The sequence below is a fragment of the Impatiens glandulifera genome, chromosome 4 (assembly GCF_907164915.1).
Source record: "Impatiens glandulifera chromosome 4, dImpGla2.1, whole genome shotgun sequence".
Lineage (NCBI taxonomy): Eukaryota > Viridiplantae > Streptophyta > Magnoliopsida > Ericales > Balsaminaceae > Impatiens > Impatiens glandulifera.
In genome coordinates, this window is record NC_061865.1 from 40,360,718 (window position 1) to 40,383,602 (window position 22,885).

Below are 22,885 nucleotides of genomic sequence, written 5' to 3' on the forward strand. Positions count from 1 at the left end.
GATAGCATTAGATGCGAATGAACAACTCTATCCTGTTGCATTCGGCGTTGTTGATTCTGAAAATAACAACTCCTGGACTTATTTCATGCAAAAACTTAGAGATGCAATTGGATTGGTTGATGATCTCGTGTTTGTATCTGATAGACACCCAAGCATCGCCAATGCCTTGTGTGCTGTTTTTCCAGAAGCTGACCACGGTGCGTGCACATATCACATCAAGATGAATATTATGGCCAAATTCAAAACCGATCACTGCCACACCGAGTTTGGTTTGGCTTCTCAAGCATACACAATCTTGAAGTTTAATCAGCATTTTGACAAGATCAATGCTAAGGACCCTCGTATTGCTATGTATTTGGCAGATATTGGGTTTAAGAGATGGAGTCGTGCATTTTTTCCGGGTAAACGATACAATCAAATGACAAGCAATTACGCTGAGAGCTTCAATAGTCAAAGTAGGGAAGTTAGAAAGTATCCCATATCAATCTTAGCTGATTATTTAAGATTCACATTACAAGATTGGTTTAACAGTCGAAGAGAAAAAGCTTCCAATCACAATGAACGTTTATCTTCTTATTATGAAAAGTTCTTACGTGATCAAGCTGAGAAGGCCAGATTATATAACGTTCATCCACTTAACCGTTTCGAGTTTTATGTCCATGACGGTGAATCTGATTATAAAGTTGACTTGAGAGGAATGAGTTGTAGTTGTAGGGTATTTGATGTATCTGGTCTTCCTTGCACTCATGCCCTGGCTGCTTCCCGTACCCATAGATTGGATGCCTATGAGTTCTGCTCAAGGTTTAGGGTTTACTTTACTTTATTTGCTATTGAATTTATCTAACTAACTTTATTTCTCACTCATGTTCAATTGTTATCTTTCAGGTATTACTCAAGTGAAATGTGGATCAATTCTTATGCGGAAACAATATATCCAGTTTGTCATGAAGAGTATTGGGATATTCCAGAACATATCAAGCAACGAGTGTGCCTTAAACCACCTGTTAAGGTTAAGAAAGGGCGACCTCAAACAAAGCGTAGGTCATCCCAAGGTGAAATTCGTAAGGTGCCGAGAAGATGTAGCTCATGTGGTGGTTAGGGTCACAACAGGGCAACATGCAAATCAGTAATGCCTGCACCCTCTACTGCAAGAGCTGCAAGAGCATCATCATCTCAGCCGCCATCATCTCAGCCACAAACATGAATATTGTCTGTGCAATTTTGAATATTGTATACTGATTATTGTTGTTGGTTTTCGAATATTGTATGTTGATTGATTGTTGTTGGTTTTCGAATATTGTATGCTGATTGAAAGTTCTATACAGATTGTATAATACATCCAGGTTGGCCATATAGTGAGTGACTCAAGCATATATATTGCACAATGCAAATTCACGTGTATTGTAATATAATTCACGTGTATTGTAATATAATTCACGTGAGTCATATTGTAATAAAATTCACGTGTATTGTAATATAATTCACGTGAGTCATATTGTAATACGCGTGAGTTATGAATCACGCGTATTACAATACACGTGAATTATATTACAATACACGTGAATTTTATTACAATACACGTGAATTTTATGATACCTATTACAACATTCATGTTACAACCACGTGAATTATATTACAATACACGTGTATTTTATGATACCTATTACAACATTCATGTTACAACCACGTGAATTATATTACAATACACGTGTATTTTATGATACCTATTACAACATTCATGTTACAACCACGTGAATTATATTACAATACACGTGAATGATGATGATAAACAATTACAATAATTCAGTGTTTACAAAACATGTTACAACAATAATTCAGTGTTTACAAAACAATATACAACAATAATTCAGTGTTTACAACTTCATGGCTCTAAAATCTGGTGGTACAACCTGACTGCCCACTTTTCTCTATATAATTGCATATTCTTTGATATGCAATTTTCTAGACCAAGTTTAGCAGTCAGGTACTCTAAATACATTAATACAAAAACGCCACAGTCCCCACTCCATTCTGCTTTTGGTACTTCAGGGTGTGGGATTCTCTGAAATCTAAAAGTTTCATTTATCATGTTAGGATACCTGGCCATTTCAAGTTCAGACATTGCTTTATGAAGGAAGGGCGGCAACATCTCACAAATGGCTTTCATGTATTTTCCTAATTCTTCATCATTGAAAATTGTCTGATCGCAATCATAAACATCAATTCTCCATTCTTGCAATCGAATAACACACAGTATCCAGTGTAGGTTGTTGAGGTTGAGGGGGAAGTAAATAACATCAACACTACTCCAACCGGGCATATGTTTATCTTCTCTACCCCAGTAGTAGTGGTAAATGACTTGATCGAAAGTATGGCCATGTGGTTTTTCTGGATCAACCGAGTCAGCAACAAAATCGTCATAGTATGAAGTAATCAAAGGGCCAAACTGACAATCTAAGATGGTGAAATCCGCCGGGTACGACTTAGGGTAGGCGAATGCTCTTGCTCTTAGCAGACAAATTGCTGCATTCATCTCCACATCAGTTAGCCACTTATTTAACCTCAGAATTGTAGTGAAGAACTTAAGGTCTCTAGTGCCATCAGAGAGTTGAACCTCTTTAAATCTAGCCCCTTTCGCAAATTCTTTCTTGAACTCTTTCCTCAGTTGTTCATTACAAGTCGACATAGGATCGACAACAATCGTCTTCTTTCTTGGACGAGAGACGATGTAGGGACTAAGTACAGCTTTCGACGCCGTCCTCTTTCTCTTAAATAGGATGTGGGATGCATCTTCCATTACCACCACATCCTCATCTATCCGCTTGTCCTCCTTCTTCTCTTCCTTCTTCTGCACAACGAAATGATCGTCCACCTTCTTCTGCACCACCCTCCTACCCCTCTGCACCCCCTTCCTACCCCTCTGCACCCCCTTCCTACCCCTCTGCACCCCCTTCCTACCTCTCTGCACAACGAAATCATCGTCCACCTACAAAGAAATCATTGAATTAGGCAACAAAAGTCTCCAATTAGTCCAAATGCAAGAATTGCATACCTCATCTTCATTATCCTCCACCTTCCTACCCCTCTGCACCCCCTTCCTACCCCTCTGCACCCCCTTCCTACCCCTCTGCACAACGAAATCATCGTCCACCTACAAAGAAATCATTGAATTAGGCAACAAAAGTCTTCAATTAGTCCAAATTCAAGAATTGCATACCTCATCTTCATTATTCTCCACCTTCTCTTCCACCTTCTCTTCCACCTTCTCTTCAACCTTTTCTTCAACCTCCTCTTCCACCTCCTCTTCCACCTTCTCTTCAACCTTCTCTTCAACATCATCTTCATTATCTTCCACCTGCTTCTCCACCTGCTCCTCCACCTCCTCCTCCAAATTCCCAACATTCTCCATTTCCAACAAAGGCCCATCCTACAAAAACCAGAAAAGCCCTTCAATTAGTCCAAATGCAAGAAATAGGCAAAGTGCGCGAATTGCACCAAATGCAAGAAATGCATACCTCGATATTCAATTCACCATCTTGAATTGTCTTCTCCATTTCCAACAAAGGCCCATCCTACAAAACCAGAAAAGCCCTTCAATTAGTCCAAATGCAAGAAATAGGCAAAGTGCGCGAATTGCACCAAATGCAAGAAATGCATACCTCAGTATTGTTTTCACCATCTTCAACTGTCTTCTCCATCTCCAACAACGGCTCATCCTACAAAAACCAGAAAAGCCCTTCAATTAGTCCAAATGCAAGAAATAGGCAAAGTGCGCGAATTGCACCAAATGCAAGAAATGCATACCTCGATATTCAATTCACCATCTTGAACTGTCTTCTCCATTTCCAACAAAGGCCCATCCTACAAAAACCAGAAAAGCCCTTCAATTAGTCCAAATGCAAGAAATAGGAAAAGTGCGCGAATTGCACCAAATGCAAGAAATGCATACCTTAGTATTGTTTTCCCCATCTTCAACTGTCTTCTCCATCTCCAACAACGGCCCATCCTACAAAAACCAGAAAAGCCCTTCAATTAGTCCAAATGCAAGAAATAGGCAAAGTGCGCGAATTGCACCAAATGCAAGAAATGCATACCTCAGTATTGTTTTCACCATCTTCAACTGTCTTCTCCATCTCCAACAACGGCCCATCCTACAAAAACCAGAAAAGCCCTTCAATTAGTCCAAATGCAAGAAATAGGCAAAGTGCGCGAATTGCACCAAATGCAAGAAATGCATACCTCAGTATTGTTTTCACCATCTTGAACTGTCTTCTCCTCCAAATTCCCAACATTCTCCATCTCCAACAACGGCCCATCCTACAAAAACCAGAAAAGCCCTTCAATTAGTCCAAATGCAAGAAATAGGAAAAGTGCGCGAATTGCACCAAATGCAAGAAATGCATACCTCGAAATTTTTTTCCCCATCTTCAACTGTCTGCTCTTCATTTTCATTGTCCTCCCCAACAGTGTTTTTCTCCAAGAGCCCAACAATGTCTTTCTCCTGTCCATCCTACAATAAACAGAAAAGCCCTTCAATTAGTCCAAATGCAAGAATTAGGAAGTGCGCGAATTGCACCAAATGCAAGAAATGCATACCTCAGTATTTTTAACACCATCTTCAACTGTCTTCTCTTCATTTTCATTGTCCTCCCCAACATTGTTTTTCTCCACAAGCCCAACATTGTCTTCCTCCTGTCCATCCTACAATAAACAGAAAAGCCTTCAATTAGTCGAAATGCAAGAAATGCACCAATTATCCAAATGCAAGGAAATGCAAGAAATACATACCTCAACTTCATTATCCTCCACAAGCCCAACATTGTCTTTCTCCAAAATGAGCACATCATTGTCTCCCTCCTGTCCATCCTACAATAAACAGAAAAGCCTTCAATTAGTCGAAATGCAAGAAATGCACCAATTATCCAAATGCAAGGAAATGCAAGAAATACATACCTCAACTTCATTCTCCTCCACAAGCACAGCATTGTCTTTCTCCAAAATCAGCATTCTCCTTCTTTTTCTCCCCTTGTTGTAGTTGCTTTAACATCCGTTTAATGAGAATTATTTCATCTCTCATTTCGGTTTTGATGAGACTTATTTCATTTCTCATTTCAGTTTTGAAGAGAGTTATTTCGTTTCTCATTACAGTTTTGAATTCATTTAGCTCCTTCGAAAGTTCATCCAATCTACATCTATCGTGGGGAGTTGTTGCTGTTGGAGTTGGGGGAGAGGATTCTTCGTATTCGTCTTCGTCTTCGTCTTTTCTACTCGTGGCGCTCTCGACAGGATAAGAGCTGCTGGTGTCGGTGCTGGTGCTGGGGGTAGGGTCGCGGGTTCTTCTTCTTGTGGAAGGTTTGGCTTTGGCTGGAGTAATTTGTCTTTTCTTCCTCATGACAGTTTTTTTATGAGGAACTCCATCGTCAATATCTCCAAATTTCCTCTTTCTGTAGTCAAGATCAAAAAAGACATCATAAACATTACCTCCTATATCTTCAAAGTCATCCCCAGCATATAAGATCTTCTCTTCTTCAGACAATTCCATTTTCTTAACAATCGTGCCTTGCAGGGCAGTGTGAAGATCAGAGGCAGTGCTCTTCCTCTTTGATTTGTACTGTATTATCCTTGGGCAGACAGGCTCTTCCGTTTGAAGCGTCGTTTTAATTGCAAGATTGGGGACAAACGTTTGGATCACCTCATAAGTCCACACTTGTAAGGCTAGTGCGAACCCATATACGGTATAAGAAACATCGACATCTTTGTCTTTGTCTTTGTTCTTCTTCTGTAGATATAGATTCCTGTAGCGATCAAGGTCTTTGGTCAAACCCTTCATGGTTGCTCTAAAGGCCACCTTTCCCCATGGAAAATTGAGGAAGGTGTCGATGTCATCGACCATGCTGAAGAGTTTCATATTTATTATCCTCCTCGGGTCAAGGGCAAAGAGATAATGGGAAACAAGGTATACCAGCCCCAATTTCCATGCATCTTCCCTATCAGAGCAGGACAGGAATTTTGAATGAAGGTCTCCTATTCTAATAAGTGGAATACGTTTAAAATATTTAAGAACCAAAGTTGGAGATTCTTCAACCTGGTTGAAAATTGTTTGTTCCGCAGGGAATCTCCCAAAATTGAGACCTGTAACCAATGCAAACTCCCTCATCCCGAAGCACAGCTCTTCTCCATTCACAAGGAACTTCATCTCCATAGAATTTGAGCTGGACTTCCTGAGGAGCATGTGGTGTATAATCATTCCTGAGAAACGCAGTAACGGGTGCCCTTTGAATAAGAATCTGAATTGGGTTTCCTCTACCCTTTCAGTTAGATTCATCTTGGCAAACTTGGCAACAATATTTCCCATATTGGTTTTCCAGGATACCCTCCCAGCAAACTCGGGTATTATAGTGGACTCTATCTACAAAACAAGGAAGAAGATGGGAATAAGCAAATCGAATTAACCAGTAAAGGTGCAGTAAATGTGCAGTAAAGGTGTAGTAAAGGTACAATAAAGGTTCAGTAAAGGTGCAGTAATACATTAAGGTGCAGTAATGGACAGTTCTAAAGACATTAAGCATATGATGTGTCATTTCTTAGATCAACAACTCATCCTGTCTCATTGGCATTCTATTAAACATAAAGCAGTAAAGCAGAATAAGAACAGACGAAAATTAAGCAGTAAAGCAACAAAAGTTAAACCTTAAGCCTACACAGACAAAGAAAACACAAAAATACCATTTCTTCACAAGAACATAACAAACACGGAAATGTCATTTCTTAAACGAGAAATGAATGAATAAGCGTGAAATGCATGCATGCAGAATAAGAACATTGATACAATACTCGTCATATACACACTAAAAGCATTTACACACATAAACGAAACCAGAACCAAACCCTAAACCCTAAATACATCAATATAAATCAATATGAACGGCATAATACACTTCTAAAACCTAACCCTAACACTTAAAGCCCTAAACTCACCGGAATATGTCGAATAGACGGCGGAAAAAGACGATGATGTCGAATAGAGTGGAAAGTCGGTGATGTTGGACGAGGAACGATGTTGAGGAACGATGATCTTGATCTATGTTGAAGGGTATTTAGCAGTTGAGAAGACTGGTTTTGGAAGTCGGAGTGGGAGGGAGAATCGGGGAGGTTTTGTTTTAAATTAGGGCCGGAAAATTATATATAAGACTAAAGACGCGATTTACCATGCACGCGATTTAATTTAAATCGCGTGAGTTCATCATCGCGATTTAGATGAAACGCGTGGATGGTAATTCACGTACATTTAAAAACACGAATTACCAATCACGCGTTTCATCTAAATCGCGGTGATGAACTCACGCGATTTAGATTAAATCGCGTGATTGGTAATTCGCGTCTATGAGCGTAAAAACTGGCGCCGAAAGGGTATTTCTGACATTTCGCAGGGCAAAATGACCCTTTTTGCCAACGTTAGTAGGCGGGGGCCCTTTTTGGAATTTCCCCTGTTATGGGGCCATTTCATCAAATTTCCCGTTATCTATGCTTATTGAGAGAAAAAAAGAGAAAAGGAGAGGGGGCTTAAACCTCAATCCAGGCGGTTGAAGTTTGAAGAACAAGGTAAGGAGAGCTAAGCGAGCTAGAGAGACGCTGATGACGATTTGCTCATACGCAGTGACTGGTGAGTGAACCATGACACTGACGGTGATGAGGATGATGCCAACCAAACTCCACTCATGGAGTTTCTGTCATTATTATTCACCATCCTCCCCCGCTTCAGAAAGCAACCGACTTGTCTTCTTCGGCTGCAACTGCCTTCCATTTCATTCTCATCTCTCTTTTTCTAAAGAAACCGGAAAAATCCCTCTTACTAGAATCAATTACTCTATGCTCTCTCCAGTTCTCATTGAGGCGCCGCCGCCGCCGCCGCCTTCCTGTTCGTTTGTGACCTGCGCCCTCGGAGGAGGAGATGATTTATCTTCGTTACCCTTGTCCATGGACGACGAAGAAGAAGAAGCTAGATTAGTTATTTCAGAGATTCTTCAAGATTGTGGGGTTTCTGAGGACGATTCTCGGGAAATTGTTATTAAGGCTCCTAGATATATCCGTATGCTCGTCGACAGTGTACACGAATTGAACGAGCTCTCTCTGTGGGGTTCCTGGAAGAGTGAGAAGCAGAGCACAACCAGTGACATGGAAGAAGGGGTGGGAACAAGTTCTTCTTCTTCTCCAGACTTGGTTCCGTTCAGAGAAAAAGTAGAATACGTTGCAAAGCAAAAAGGAGAAAAAGGTATGTTTCTTCCTTGGCTGGAGAGCCTTGGATTGAGTTTGTCTTCTGCAACATATATTGCCCGCTACTTGTCGTCTGAGACTCTGCCAAATCTTATATGTAAGGTAAGTGATTGATTCCAAACCCTTATTTTTCTCTTCCTTCCCCAGCACATTCTATGCTATCTTCCTTATATGACGCAGACAAGGCATGAAGTTCATCTGCAGCCCATAAATTCTACATTTCTTATAAACCTCTGACTTAAAACTGATCCATGAGAAATTCTGGATCACAGTTAAGAAATTTTCCTCAAATTGGTCTGATTCACACTTTTTGTACCAAAGGATAACAGTTATTTTTCAATTTATTTTTTCTTTTGGCAATTTTCCAATGTGATCTTGATTGTGAGAGAGACATGTTTTCAAGTTCTCAAACAATTTTATCTTTTTCCTAGCAAAATACTTTTATTAGAAATTGGGTAATAATATATTAATATAAGATTAGATTGAGGGCCTGCCAATGCAAGGATAACTGGACTTTTGGGGCTTGTATAAAGCTTAGGGAATGAGAACCCACTAAGGTAGCTCAAGTGGCAAGAGTGGTTCCTAAGAGACCAAATGCCATTGATGCCACGGGTTCGATTCGCACTTAAAACACCTTATGTTGAAGTGGATGTCATGGCTGTGGGGGTCATGCTAGCATCCTCCACTAAAAAAAAGTTTAGGGAATGGGACTTTTATAAAGATGGTATTTTCTCTATGGTTTTTAGTTGTAAGCTTGTTGTACAATATTAAAGGTGACAAAATTATTATGCATTTCAAAACAGAAACATCTTAATGAAGTGATGTTGAATTATTAGAGTCCAGCAAAGCAGTTTGTTATGGGTGACTTGAGAAAGGATTCTTATTCCAGTAATTCAGCATAATAAGATCAATAATATGAATAAAAAAGATTAATTAGATGTGGACATCACATATGAGCAAACAGCATTTGCATTCACTTGTCTAAATACATGTTAGATTCTTTTTCGATATTTCTCATTTACATTGCTTTTTTATTTTTATGTCTCATAGACGGAAGATATCATATTAAAGCATGGTATTCATGGCCTTTGTCTCATGATTTGTATGAGAGTAAAGGATTAGATGAATCTCTCAGAATGTAGATATTCGATATTGAGTTATGATGTCCCTTTGGAATAGTCTCATCTAGGCTTCCCAGTTTGGACCATGTATATCTTCAACTGAAAGAGAAAAGAGATGTAGGCATCAAGTCATTTATGTGTAGTTACATGTGTGGCCACTAACAAATTAGATGAAAAGAGATATTTAGTTAGCTAGGACAAAATGTTCCCCTTCGTAAATGAGGCCCTTAACCTTTATTTCTGATTTATAATTATATTAAGAAAATGTTCTTAGGGATATGTTTTGTTCCGGTGGAATTGTAATTGCGGGTCAAGCCTAAATAATTTGTTTGTATAATGACTTAAAATAAGTAATCGAAATTTGAATTATAACTCCAATGAAATTAAATGTATAATTTTGATTTTTTATGTTTCAATTTCATCATTTCGACTTAGGAATTCCAGTTTTATGATTCTCCAAACATAAAAATTAAATTGAAATGTAATTTAATTCCAGTTCTTATAAAATCGGATTTATAATCTTATTTCAATTCTAATTCCAATTATACACATCCAAACATAGTCTAATAGTATTCCTCTGGATAAATTATAATTCAAACGGCCTTCTATTAATATCAGATCCATTGCAAGTAAAGGCACGAGGTGATTAGGATAAACCGCTGATTAGTGATTACCCTAGGACCACATTTTTTAATTTATTCAGATGTCTTGTCTTTTTGTGGGATGTATTACTTGTTTAGTTAACTTGCTCATTTTGCATCTGCCTATAGGTTAAATATATGAAGGAAATATTCTCTTATGACAGTGATGATAAACGAAATACCAGCAAAAAAGCCCGTCAAATGATGCAGCACCTGTCAATTCCTATTGATGAGGATGTACAGCAAACACTCTCATTTTTTGAGAAGGTATGTGGGTCACCAAATCTGTGGATCTAGTTTTATTTTACTGGCTAATTTCAACATCCATTTATACAGTATATGACATAACCACTATTGGACTCCATGATGTAGATTGAAGCAAGACGTGGAGGATTGGACATGATGGTCTCTGAAGCTGTCTCTTTCCGCTACCTTATTGAATCATTCCCGCGCCTTCTTTTGTTATCAGTGGATTCCCATATGAAACCCTTGGTGGAATTTCTTCTATATATTGGTCTTTCCAGAGGGGGCATAAGAGATGTTTTTCTATTGTTTCCGCCCATCATGTTCTATGATATCAACAAGGATGTGAAACTAAGAATGCAAACCTTTGGAAAGGTATATTCTTTATTTGGATAATGTGATGTATTTTATTATGTTGAATCATCTTCTAGAATTTATTACCACATGAAGAACATTCTTGATGAATTCATGTCTGTTGACAACAAATTGGTGTTCTAGTTCATAGATTTTAGACTTCATCATAAGTACAACGGATCATGTTTAGGCCTGTGCAAGGATGGGTGAGCCCTAGGAAGTTCTCGTGTCGTCCTCCTTATTTGATTGTATTTTTACTCACTCATGGTAGCTCAAGTGATAAGAGTCTTGAACTTAAAAGGTTGATGTGTTTGATTCCCACTGAAACACCTTGATTGAAGTGGGGGAAATGGCAACGGGATGTGGTGTCAGCCTTCTTCAGGGGAAATGTCTCTAACAAAAAATGAAATAGGGTTTGTGAATCTTTAACAGGAAGTAGTTTCTAACATACTTTGGGTTGCCTAGGTATCAATTTAACAATTTATACTTACCCCCTAGATTAAGACTATATATATTGAGTTCTCTTCTTTGTTTCCATTTATCCATGTATGAATAGTTCTTCAATTCCGTCCAACTTTAAGCAGTTTTGTGATGCTCCTTTAGTTCTGGACAGGTAGGTGCAAGTAATAGAGATTTTGGCAGGATATTGCTGAAGTATCCATGGGTTCTGTCTTTGAGCATTCAAGGGAACTACAAGGAGATCCTTTCTTTTTTCGACTTGGAGAAGGTATGACATGTTAATTGTTTGGATTTCCTTTCCAGTCCTATTTTAGGGTATAGACAGACTTTAAAGGAAAATAATGAAAAATGACCACATGGTTCACTTTATAGTGTTTAAGAGCAATAATGGTGTCTCCTTTGAGCATTATCTCCTCAATTAGTGAGAACCGAGAAATTATTGGCATCTGGTTACATTTTTAAGTTGTTACTATTATACCCCATGATTTCTCCTTGTTTTCCATTTCAAGTGTTATCGTTTTCTACTATTTTCATTATTCTTTGGAGGTGGGACACCGGGATTGTGGGGGTCATGATGTTAAGGATTTAAAAAGGTGCATTAACCCATCATTAAAAGAATGAGTTTACTACTATTCAGTTTATATATACAACAAAATATCAAATAATGCCTTTGGACTTGATTGTGGACATAAAATAGGGCCTATAAATGAGTAAACATTAAATAAGAACTAATGTTGTTGAAAGTGAATCCGAGGAGTTTTGGAAAAATCCTTAGTGTTATTTAGGGCCTGAAGCAATAGAGAAGTGAGAGTATGCATTGGGAGCTGACCTAAAGACTCTCTAACTCCAAAGTTGAAAATAATCAAATAGCCATAAAAGTTGAGGAACCCAGATAAAGATGCATTTGCAAAACTGTAGTACCTTTTATTTTTGCTGAGAAGTAACTGTAGTACCCGGGAGAGGCTTGAGGAGGAATTACAAAGACTAATGGTCAAATGATGTCTAGTGGAAAGAAAGAAATCGCTGACTATTAAACCTAAGATCTAAGCCATTAAACTTGTGAAAGGTGTTCAAGAATTAGTTGTGCGGGGTAAAGCCCCAAGCTAATCTCAGAGACATCTTTCTTTTAATGCTATACGGGTAGCTACTCCAAGTCCTTACCCACAGATCAAAATATCTCAATCGAAAAATAATTCAGTTTAAGAACAATTGTCTTGAAAGAAATGTTTCAGAATGCATAAAAGCTCAGAGACCGTTAATGACTAATACAAAGTTGTAACAAAAACAATAAAATTTAAAAACTTGAGTTTTTTTGGGAAATTAGTCTTGAAAGAAAAAAATCCAAATTGTTGAAAGAAATTGAAGGAAATACATGAGAAATAGAGAATGATAATCTCTTGAAAGAGGTGAAGCAAAATGAGAGCTGCAAAATATAAATTATCAATGAAGGGGTTAATACTCACTTATAGAGCTTAAAATATATGGGATAGGAGATGAGAAGCAAAGAATTCCCTTACAAGATTATCAATATATCTGATTATTCTACAAAGTGTTTGTTGATGTGCTTGGTGACCACGACCGATTTTTTTACAAAGTGCATGCATTTTTTAATCTATTTAACAGGTACAATGAACCTCCCCATCCCCCCAAAAAGAAAATTAGCTACTTAACAAATGTAAAGATATATTATCACAGAAATAAGTAACTGTACCAAAAGCTCATCCCTCTTATACTTCTTCTCCTCTGAAAAAAGTACACTGTGCCTAATCAATATTATTTTTTCATGTCAGGTGCCTAAAACTAGTGTTGAACAAGCAATTAAATCCTGGCCAATTTTTCTTGGTTGTTCAATCCGCAAGCTGAAATTGATGGTAGAAGAGTTTGGGACATTAGGTGTTAGAGACAAGAAGCTAGGGCAGGTCATTGCGACCAGTCCTCAACTGTTGCTACAGAAACCTCAAGACTTTTTGCAGGTGAACAAATGAAATGCATGTAGGCTACTTTGGTTTCTGGCAGCAGGACATGAATTTCAACATTCCTGTATTGCGGTGTATTTGTCTGTTGATAATTTCATGATTGTTTTCATGCTAAAATGATAATTCAAAATGATCTGCAAAAGTCTTGCCAAAGTGAGTTTTGTTTCCCACTGAAATCGCCTTAAGTTGAAGCGGGGTCCATGATTGTGGAGGGTCGTGTTAGCTTCCTAAAAGTTAAAAAAAAGAAAAAAGTCTACTACATGGTCAACAAAAACTTGGCTGAGTTAGATATGCTCGAGCAACATTATATTATTGTCTTGTGCAACAATACAATCTTAGGATACAAAAAACTGAAAAGTAAGTGCTGATTGTTGAATACTGATTTTTAAGTGTCAAACTAGTTAAGTCTCTTGATAAATAAATGCTAAAGAAACCAAATGTAAATATTTGAATTTTATGTACTTTATATGTAACAACGTATGTTGAGAAAGTATTTAGGACTATGTTTTACCTTTATAGTAACGTAATTTGATTAATTTTCAAGAGTTAAAGTTGTCTTTTATATTCTCTTATTATACTAGCTCACCAAATTAAGTAATATTTTTTAGCTTATGGTTTGGGAAAATAGCGAACCATTTTATTAAATAAATAAACCCAAGAGTCTTTACATGACGATGTAATGAAATTGTTAACATCGTTGTTTTGAACCACCAGATTATTTTAGCTTAATTTAAGTTGAAACTTATAATTAAGTGATTTTAATTAACAAGTATCAAAAAACATAATTCAAATAAGCACTTGTTATTTTAGATGAAGTGATCAACTGTGTTATCAAACAATACCTTAGGTTGCCTCTTATATTCTTCCTTTGTTTTATCTTGTTGAGAATATACAATGTTTCTTCAGGTGATCTCATTTCTAGAGGAGTTGGGACTCGATGAGAAGGACATTGGCCAGATTCTAGGCCGCTGTCCGGAGATATTCGCCACAAGTATTGAGAAGACACTAAAGAAGAAACTTGATTTCCTTCTTGCTCTTGGTATCTCAAGGAACCATATCCCCAAGGTCATCAGAAAATACCCCGAGCTATTTGTGTGCGACGTCAATAGAACTTTACATCCTCGGTAACGATAACAACTCTCTGTCTATCTCCTGCTGATAATGTTGATAATGTTATGTGTACCATTACAATGTCTGTGGTGATTGAATTTGGTTTTGGCTTTGGCTTCTCTCCCATGTCACAGCTCTGTTAATGTCAAACTTTGACTCTTATTTTCAAGAGCTTTTCATTGACCTTACTAACATTTCTTCTTGGAAAATAGATCAAATGAATACATAATTTTTTATTTTTTATTTTCAGAAAGAAGCAAATACATTTCCTGCATTTGTTTATTTTTTTTTTAAATTTGATAAATGGAAGTTTGCAATTGATTAAACATGAATTTAGTCTGATGTCATTGCATCTTTAATGGAGTTATTTTATTACTAGTTTTAAATTGTAAAGTTTCATGAGCTTGTAATCTAGCTTGAGCATGACATTCTACACACCATAGGTAGTTCATTCTAAGGCTCTTGCTTCCATGAGATCTCATATTTTGCTTGCTACCATGAGATCTCATATTCGATTCTCATTTAATGCACTAGATAGAAGTTGGAGGTCATGACGGTGAAGTGTTGTGCTAGTCTTTTCCAGGAATTAATCGAGGTTCTCGAAAATTGGTCATACATCGGTTACAACAAAAAGAAGCTCGAAATCATTGTGAGAATGGCCAAAACTTGAAATATTTGACTCATATGCATCCCCTATTAGCTATTTTGTTGAATTGGAAATACCAATTTGGAATCACTTATAATTTTGTTTCTGTATTCAGATCTACATGAGAAATACCCAATAAAATTTTGAATCTGTTTGACTAATTTTTGTTCCAAAATAAAATCACGTTCAGATACGATTATGGATCCATTATTTTGTGTGTCGAACTGTTTTCAAATTGTGTGTCTTAACTTCTGATGATCAATCTAGATGTCCATTACACGTTAAAACTGCTTGTTGGCTGCAAAGAATCAGTGCATCTGCTTGTTGGCTGCAAAGAATAGTACTTTTATGCTTTTATTTGTTACTTTTGGAAGTTTTAAAACTGATCTGTCCTGAATTTCTTCTGTCAGAATGAAATACTTAATCAAGACAGGGCTATCGAGGAAGGACATTGTGTTCATGGTTCGAGGATTCTCACCTTTGCTAGGTTATAACATCGACCAAGTTCTGAAGCCAAAGTTGGAGTTTCTTGTAAATACCATGGACAAGCCTCTAAAAGATGTGGTAGAGTATCCCAGGTATTTCAGTTACTCACTTGAGAAGAAGATAAAACCTAGGTATTGGGTGCTGAAAGATAGGAACATCATAGAGTTTAGCTTGAAAGATATGTTAGGTAAGAATGATGAGGAATTTGCGGTTGAGTTTATGGGAGTCAGAGAAGTATCTCCTCTCCCTAATGAATGATGCCAACAATCATGTATTATGTAGTATTTAGCTTGCATTCTTAATTGAGTATTATCATGGAAAAGTGTAAATGCTTGCAATTAATGAAATCGATGAGATGTCCCGCGCGCAATAAGTTGGATTACATTTTTTTTTGTGACCGGGTTTATTTCTGGGGTGGCTAGCAAAACTCCACCGCAATGTTCAGTTGGATTACTTGAGACAAACATGTTGTGCTGATGGGGTACGTACCAATGACTTTGACTAGAAAATACTAGTTGAAAGTGCGACTAAATTTGTATATTGATCACTACTAGAAAATACTAGTTGAAAGTGCGACTAAATTTGTATATTGATCACTACAAGTTTTTATTTTATTTTCGGTCAAAACATGTTAGATTGACCTGAATTTTATATAAGTTACACTATTTATGGTAATATACATGTGTACAAAATTTCATACAAAGATAAGATGAGAAAGGCCGAAAAATCAAGATAAACATGATCAATAACACAAAACATGCTTAATTTTGGGTCGATTATTTTTTTCTTGGTCAAAATATGTTAAATTGATTTGATTTTTTTTGTTATGTTACTGTATTTATAATGAAATTACATTCCTACACAATTTTATTCGAAAGCCATGTAAGGAGACCAAAATAAAAGCAAACACGCATGCATATTTTTGGTTCAATTTTTTTATTTATTTATTTTTTCTGTATAAACATGTTAACGACTCAAATATTGATCTCTAGTGACGATATTTCTCGTGTTACCCTTTGTATTATATAAATATAATTTGTAATAAAAAAATAATCAATATTCATTTTTTAACTCATCACATAAGAGATAATTGATCATTAAATATATTAATATTCAAATGATGCTTGGAATTTGATGTATTATATAAATATAATTTGTAATAAAAAAATAATCAATATTTATTTTTTAACTCATCACATAAGAGATAATTGATCATTAAATATATTAATATTCAAATGATACTTGGAATTTGAATTAGGTTATATGGGCTGAAATTATCAAAATTTTAACCATTTGAAGTTTTTTCTTGAAGGAACAATATCTACGATATACTATTTTAACGTATTATTCTCGTTTTTTTAATTAATTTTGTCACGTTTTTAATGTAAAATGATATTTTAGATGTATTTTTTAAAAAATGAGTATTATATTTGGAATTTATGTATTATAATTTGTCAGAATTAGTTTGGGTAACTAAAAAAATGTGTAATCTAAGAAATGATTTGAGAAAATTTTAATAGAGATATTTTTTTTTTTCAAATAATTCATATTGACATAACTTTGTGTACGGTCAATAAATTTTAACATTTATATTTTAAGTTGAATGTTTTTTTTAAGATATACACGTCAAAACTGCTTAATTTGTCGGAATTTTAACGATTGGGATGAGAATGACTATTTTATTTTTACAAATATAATAATTAATTAAAAAAAGGAAAATAATATGTTAAAGTAATAAGACGTTGGTACCTTTATTCCTTTTTAAAAAAATAATTAAATGGTTAAAACTGTGTTAATTCATAATTGGAGCTAGGGATGGCAATTTGAAACCGCCTCGCGAAAACCGAATCGAATTGTCCCGTTTGGGATGTTTTTTCCCCGAAACCGAATGGGAATGGGGCGGGGATGGTATTTGTGTCCCCCGCCCCGCCCGCCCCGATTTCACCCCGAATCTACCCCGAATCTGCCCCGAATACCAAAAACATAATTAAATATATTAAATTATCAATATATTTATTTATTCACTATATTTTATAAGAGTATTAATGTTATTTTTTTATAATAATATAAATTTTAATATATTATAATATATATTATATTAAAAAACTTGTTTATATAATTTTATTGTATAATTTTTATTTTATTTTAAATAAAAATAATTATTAACGGTGCCCGCGGGATTCCCCGAAACCGAAAAAAACCGAACGGGGCGGGGATGGTATTAAAAAATTCCCCGAAATTAAAACGATGCGGAGACGGTAAATGCATTCCCCGCCCCGAACCGCCCCATTGCCATCCCTAATTGGAGCCCATATGTTATTGAACTTCAAAGACTTTGGGATTCACTCCTCGCCTGCCATTATTGCAACACCTCCTCCACTCGCTTCCATGCCTCAGCCGACAATCAAATATTGATCCATGCCTGAAAAGACCTATACTTGTGTTTAGGTCAAAATCTTTGAAAGGAACGTGTGTCGTTCATCGAAAGACTAATGGAAGACCTAAACACGAGTATAGGTCTTTTCAGGCGCTCCCATTTACTCGCCTTATTGATGCGTACTATCACAAAAAAAGAAAAATACAAAATCTAATACATTGTTGGAATAGTTTTAATTTGGTGATATTTTAGATTGCGGAATTCAACTTTTTTTTTTTTTCTTAATATAAACTAGACTTCTTAATTTTTTTTTAATGTTAGCACATTTTCACTTAAATTTTAAAAACAAAAGGAATATAATTATGAATATCCTAATATTAACAAGAGGTCATCCATTAATACAAGTTTAGATTTAAACAAAACAAAACAAAAAGTGTAGAAAATATAGAATTAATTAATAGAAACCTTTGGTTGTTATGTTTTTGGAGTGAAGATTACTATTTATAGATTGGTTACTCTTAATTAATTGAAATGAAAAAGCAATGGCTTGAATGCATTCTACCCTAAAGAGATTCAAAGGTCATCCTTACATTTCTGAATCTCGTTAATCTCCCAACACACACAGTCTGATCAAAATATGCACTCAACAGTTAATTTCTCCTTTCTCTCTCTCTCTCTCTCTTTCTTTTCTTCTCTGTTTTTCATTCATGCATGCCTTGCTCCGATCCCCTCAATTTCCATACCCTATTCTTGGCATGCATTCATTTTGAGGAACAAAAGAAGAGAGAGAGAGAGAAAAAACCGAATCATTAATCAAAACAATCAAACACCCATTTCCAAACATTGATAAGCAAAACAAATCAACAATCAAGAAAATTAACCTCTCACATAATTTCCAGCTCCCCAACATGCCAACTGAAAACCCTTATTATGTTCTTTGAGACATTCTCTCTCTCTTCTTCAGAGCGACCGTCTCATTTGGTTTGTTTTATTAAACCACTCACCTTTAATTAATGGGCGCGCACGCATCCTTGCTTGTGCGCCTGTTGCTTCTGCTGGGTTTGACCGTAGTTGCGCATGTGGGAGCCGCCGACGTCGTTTCCTCGTCGGACGCTCTTTTGAGGTTCAAAAAGGGCCTTATCAACGTCGGTTCTCAGCTCGATAGCTGGAAAAACGATGGAACAATCGGAAACAATCCATGTTCATACTCCTCCGGTAACTTGAAAACGCGAACGGTCGCTAGCTGGAAAGGAATCCTTTGTTACATGGGAAACGTTTGGGGATTGCAACTTCAAAACATGGGTTTGTCGGGAAAAATAGATATGGATTCTCTCGTTTTGTTGCCTCGTTTACGAACAATCAGGCTCGATAACAACAGTTTTGACGGACCCTTACCTCAATTTGGAAGGCTTGGAGCGTTGAAATCTTTGTTTGTCGGTAGTAATAAATTTTCGGGTCAAATACCTGATAATGCATTTGCGGGTATGGGTTCAATGAAAAAGCTGGTGCTGTCGGACAATAACTTTGATGGGCCGGTTCCATCTTCGATCATACAGTTGCCAAGATTAACAGAGCTGAGGATTGAAGGGAATAAATTTTCAGGTATGATACCTAATTTGCAGCAGAAGGGTATTCAGAATGTAAATGTATCTAACAACAATTTGGAGGGCCCTATTCCTTCTTCTCTCGCTTTCTTGGATCTCACTTCCTTTACAGGTTGGTTTTGGTTTCTATTTATATTTTTGCATTCATCTTATGATCCATCATGTATTGATTGATTTGAATATGATGTTATTTTAATGTAACACTAATTTGTTGTTGGTAATAAGTATAGGGAACAAGGGTTTATGTGGTAAGCCAACGGACACAATATGCGATGTCAATGTTCCAGAAGACAAAAACCGTAGTTCACCGTGGAAGGTGGTTATGATAGTGATATTCAGTGTCTTGGCATTAGCGGCTCTATTCCTACTCATCCTTCTTTTATGCCGAAAGAATAATGACCGCACCCCACAGTTAGGCTACGTGGATTCCTCAACCTACGAGAGAAAGAGAAGCGGTAGAGCAAGCAGCACGGTTGGGGTGGTCGGGTATTCAGATTCCAATTCTCAATATAGCCAATCCGGGATGAATAGCAAAGGTGGAAGGGGCGGTGCGGCTAGTAGCAAAAAGGCGGAGCAAGCGGGGAAGTTGTCATTCCTCAAGGACGATAGGACGAAGTTTGACTTGCAAGATTTGCTTAGAGCTTCGGCCGAGGTGTTGGGAAGTGGCAACTTTGGTTCTTCGTATAAAGCCTTGTTGATGGACGGGCAGGCAGTGGTGGTGAAGAGGTGCAAGCAAATGAATAGCATTGGAAGAGAAGAGTTTAACGAGCACATGAGAAGGATCGGAAGGCTTCAACATCCCAATTTGCTTCCACTCGTCGCTTATTATTATCGAAAGGAAGAGAAACTCCTCGTCTTTGATTATGTCCAGAATGGAAGCGTCGCCCGCCATCTTTACGGTATTTTTATTGCATCTTTACGTGAAACCAAGACTTGAATTCAAACTTAGATCTAAGAGGAGGTTGTTTCATAGATGTTGATCATATAACTAACATATATGCATGTGGTTGTAGGGAATCATAATGAAGAGCAACCCGGGCTTAATTGGCCAGCTCGGTTGAAGATCGTGAAAGGTATAACCAAAGGACTGGCTTACCTACACGCTGAGCTACCGAGCTTGCCTGTCCCTCACGGCCATCTCAAGTCATCGAATGTTCTCCTTAACGACTCTTTCCAACCGATGCTCATGGATTACGCTCTTGTACCCGTGGTTAACTCAGATCAAGCTCAACACCTCTTGGTGGCCTACAAGTCACCCGAGTACGCCCAACATGGCCGCACTGGAAAGCAAACCGACGTATGGAGCCTAGGGATACTAATACTCGAGATACTAACGGGGAAGATGCCCGCAAACAACCTAGCACAAGGAAAGACGGTAAACCACCATGCGGAGTTGACGAATTGGGTGAGCTCGATAGTTAGGCAAGCCGAGGATCAATCCTCGACGAGCAATGTGTTTGATCCGGACATGAAAGGGAAGGAGGGTGCGGAGGGAGAGATGTTGAAGCTTTTGATGATAGGAGCTAGTTGTTGCGAGGAGGATGTGGTTAACAGGTGGGAATTGAAGGATGCTATGCAAAAGATTGAAGAGATCAAAGAAAGAGATGGACGTTAGAACTTATTTCAACATTTTCAAAAATTGATCAATAATTTCCAGATTGTTTAATTAACTTTGGGAAGAAATATACAAATTAAAGGAATTTGTTTGTTAATTGAATGGAATTCATTATTCATGCATCACTGTCATTTATTTTTTATAATTCAACTGTACAATTTTATTCTATTTTTGTTCTTTTAGTAGCTTTTAATAACAAAAGTAGGTAAAAGGAGGTGGTGTGTGACTATGAAATTATGTAACTACGTCTCTTATTAATCGAAAGACAATTATTTAAAGCCTAAGACTAATTTCGAATAAGGTCTTTATAAACCTCTGAAAATTAATAAAATTAAATAGATATTTTTACAGTGTCTGGTGAATCTCAAACTGGGTAAACATGTTTTTATTTTCTTTTGACTTTCAAGATTAACAATTTCCTAATGAGATCATAATTAGCCATATTATTTTTATATATATTTTAAATGTATATAATCTTTCACATTGTTATAATATTTAAAACATTTTAAAATGATATGAATATAAAATTTTCTTTAAAAACAAAACTTATTTAGTTATGTGGTAGAGTATAAGAAACAATTCAATTTACACTAAAATACAACAACAACAACAAAAAAAAAAAAAAGACCTACAACAACACTTAAAATGTTGTTTGCCAACCTTTAAAAGTGTTGCCGAAAATATTACCAACGCTTATTATTGCGTAACCGAAAGCAGGTTGGAGCAAGATTTAACCAAACTTATTTTAGTGTCGGTACAATTAACTCAAACGTTGCCGAAAGACAGGAAAGTTTTAACATGCTTATTTATACGTTGATCACATCAATTCAAACGTCGCGAACAATCTATTTTATTTTTAAACTATTTTTAGGAAGTATTTTAAAATTTAATTTATTTTTCTATTCTATTTTTTATGTTATTTTATGTTAGGATCTAGGTCGCGGCTGGAGGACCGGGGTTGGGCCGGTTAGCGCGTCTCACTCAAAGGGTGGTGATTAATCCGGTTAGAGACTAACACCGGGGTTTCAATACTACACAAACTGTCACAAACCCTTGAACTAGGTTCAAGCGCGGAAGAAGTTTGTTTCAGGTTGAAGCAACACACTTATATAATAGGAAGAACCGGTTTTGAATAGGACAGGTTTAGAAATTGATGGGTCGGTTTTTGTAACCTGGTAATTCGGTTTAGGTAGAGTAGAGTCGGTTAGAGCGGTGAAGGTAGGTTAGTACAGGTCGGTTATAATGTAGAACCAGCAGAAAGTAAATAACAAGACAAATTTTATGGATGTTCGGAGATAAAACTCCTACGTCACCCCTTCCTCTCGAAACCGCGAGAAGGATATTCACTAAGGAATACAAATACAATCCGATCGAGACTTATTTTCTGCTCGATAACACCCTTACAATTTACACCGAAATTGTAAAATACACACTTCAATTTTAGCACTTAGGCTTTCTCTAGAGATAGAGCACACTCTTATCACTTGTAGATTAGATGCTCACTGTGTTCTTCGTATCTCACTTGTCTCAATGTATCCCGTTTTGTCCCACTTGTCCCACTTTTACTCTTCTTCAGCTGCTCCTTTTATAGGTGAAATATGCCAACGGTCATATTTTACTTCCTTGAATTTGATTGGCTGAGCAGAGGTTCATTGATACTGACCTGGCGGTCAATTGTTTAGACCTGGCGGTCAACTTTACAGACTTGGCAGTCTGTTCTTCCAGTGTGTAAGACAAACCTGCTAGGTTTGTCTTTTACTCAATATGGTGACTATCTGTTAGACAGTTGTCTGTACTTGGAAGATTGCCTTTCTGATCTATCCTGAAGTGGAAAGATCTTGTAGGACGGTCTTCTGCAACCCGCAGACTGTCCTCAGACTTGTATGAATATGGAAATGTTCAGTCTGTTCCTTTGGTATCATTCTCAACAGATACCCGAAGTATCTTCTTATGCTGGTCGGTCATTTTACTTAACCGAA

The 22,885-nt window shown here is 36.8% G+C and overlaps 2 protein-coding genes across 2 annotated transcripts; both read left to right on the top strand.

Moving 5' to 3' along the window:
- The first annotated feature begins 7,536 nt into the window (after positions 1-7,536).
- LOC124936271 lies at positions 7,537-15,774 on the top strand. Its single transcript, XM_047476754.1, has 7 exons — positions 7,537-8,376; positions 10,166-10,303; positions 10,409-10,654; positions 11,247-11,360; positions 12,883-13,065; positions 13,975-14,192; positions 15,235-15,774. Exons 1-7 carry the CDS (start codon positions 7,675-7,677, stop codon positions 15,566-15,568), a joined length of 1,935 nt encoding a protein of 644 aa, XP_047332710.1. The 5' UTR covers positions 7,537-7,674; the 3' UTR covers positions 15,569-15,774.
- A 2,926-nt stretch (positions 15,775-18,700) lies between these two features.
- Positions 18,701-21,040, top strand: LOC124935122 (pollen receptor-like kinase 4). The gene is made up of 3 exons (XM_047475580.1): positions 18,701-19,403; positions 19,522-20,190; positions 20,305-21,040. The coding sequence occupies exons 1-3, from the start codon at positions 18,701-18,703 to the stop codon at positions 20,904-20,906; spliced, it is 1,974 nt and encodes a 657-aa protein (XP_047331536.1). The 3' UTR covers positions 20,907-21,040.
- The last annotated feature ends 1,845 nt before the right edge of the window (positions 21,041-22,885 follow it).

Excerpts from the sequence above, each read along its gene's own strand:
- LOC124936271 (XM_047476754.1), top strand. The coding sequence starts at position 7,675 with ATGACACTGACGGTGATGAGGATGATGCCAACCAAACTCCACTCATGG. Across the intron at positions 10,655-11,246 it reads GAATGCAAACCTTTGGAAAG|GTAGGTGCAAGTAATAGAGA; the intron begins GTATATTCTTTA and ends AGTTCTGGACAG. Across the intron at positions 14,193-15,234 it reads AATAGAACTTTACATCCTCG|AATGAAATACTTAATCAAGA; the intron begins GTAACGATAACA and ends TTCTTCTGTCAG.
- LOC124935122 (XM_047475580.1), top strand. The coding sequence starts at position 18,701 with ATGGGCGCGCACGCATCCTTGCTTGTGCGCCTGTTGCTTCTGCTGGGT. Across the intron at positions 19,404-19,521 it reads GGATCTCACTTCCTTTACAG|GGAACAAGGGTTTATGTGGT; the intron begins GTTGGTTTTGGT and ends TAATAAGTATAG. Across the intron at positions 20,191-20,304 it reads CGTCGCCCGCCATCTTTACG|GGAATCATAATGAAGAGCAA; the intron begins GTATTTTTATTG and ends ATGTGGTTGTAG.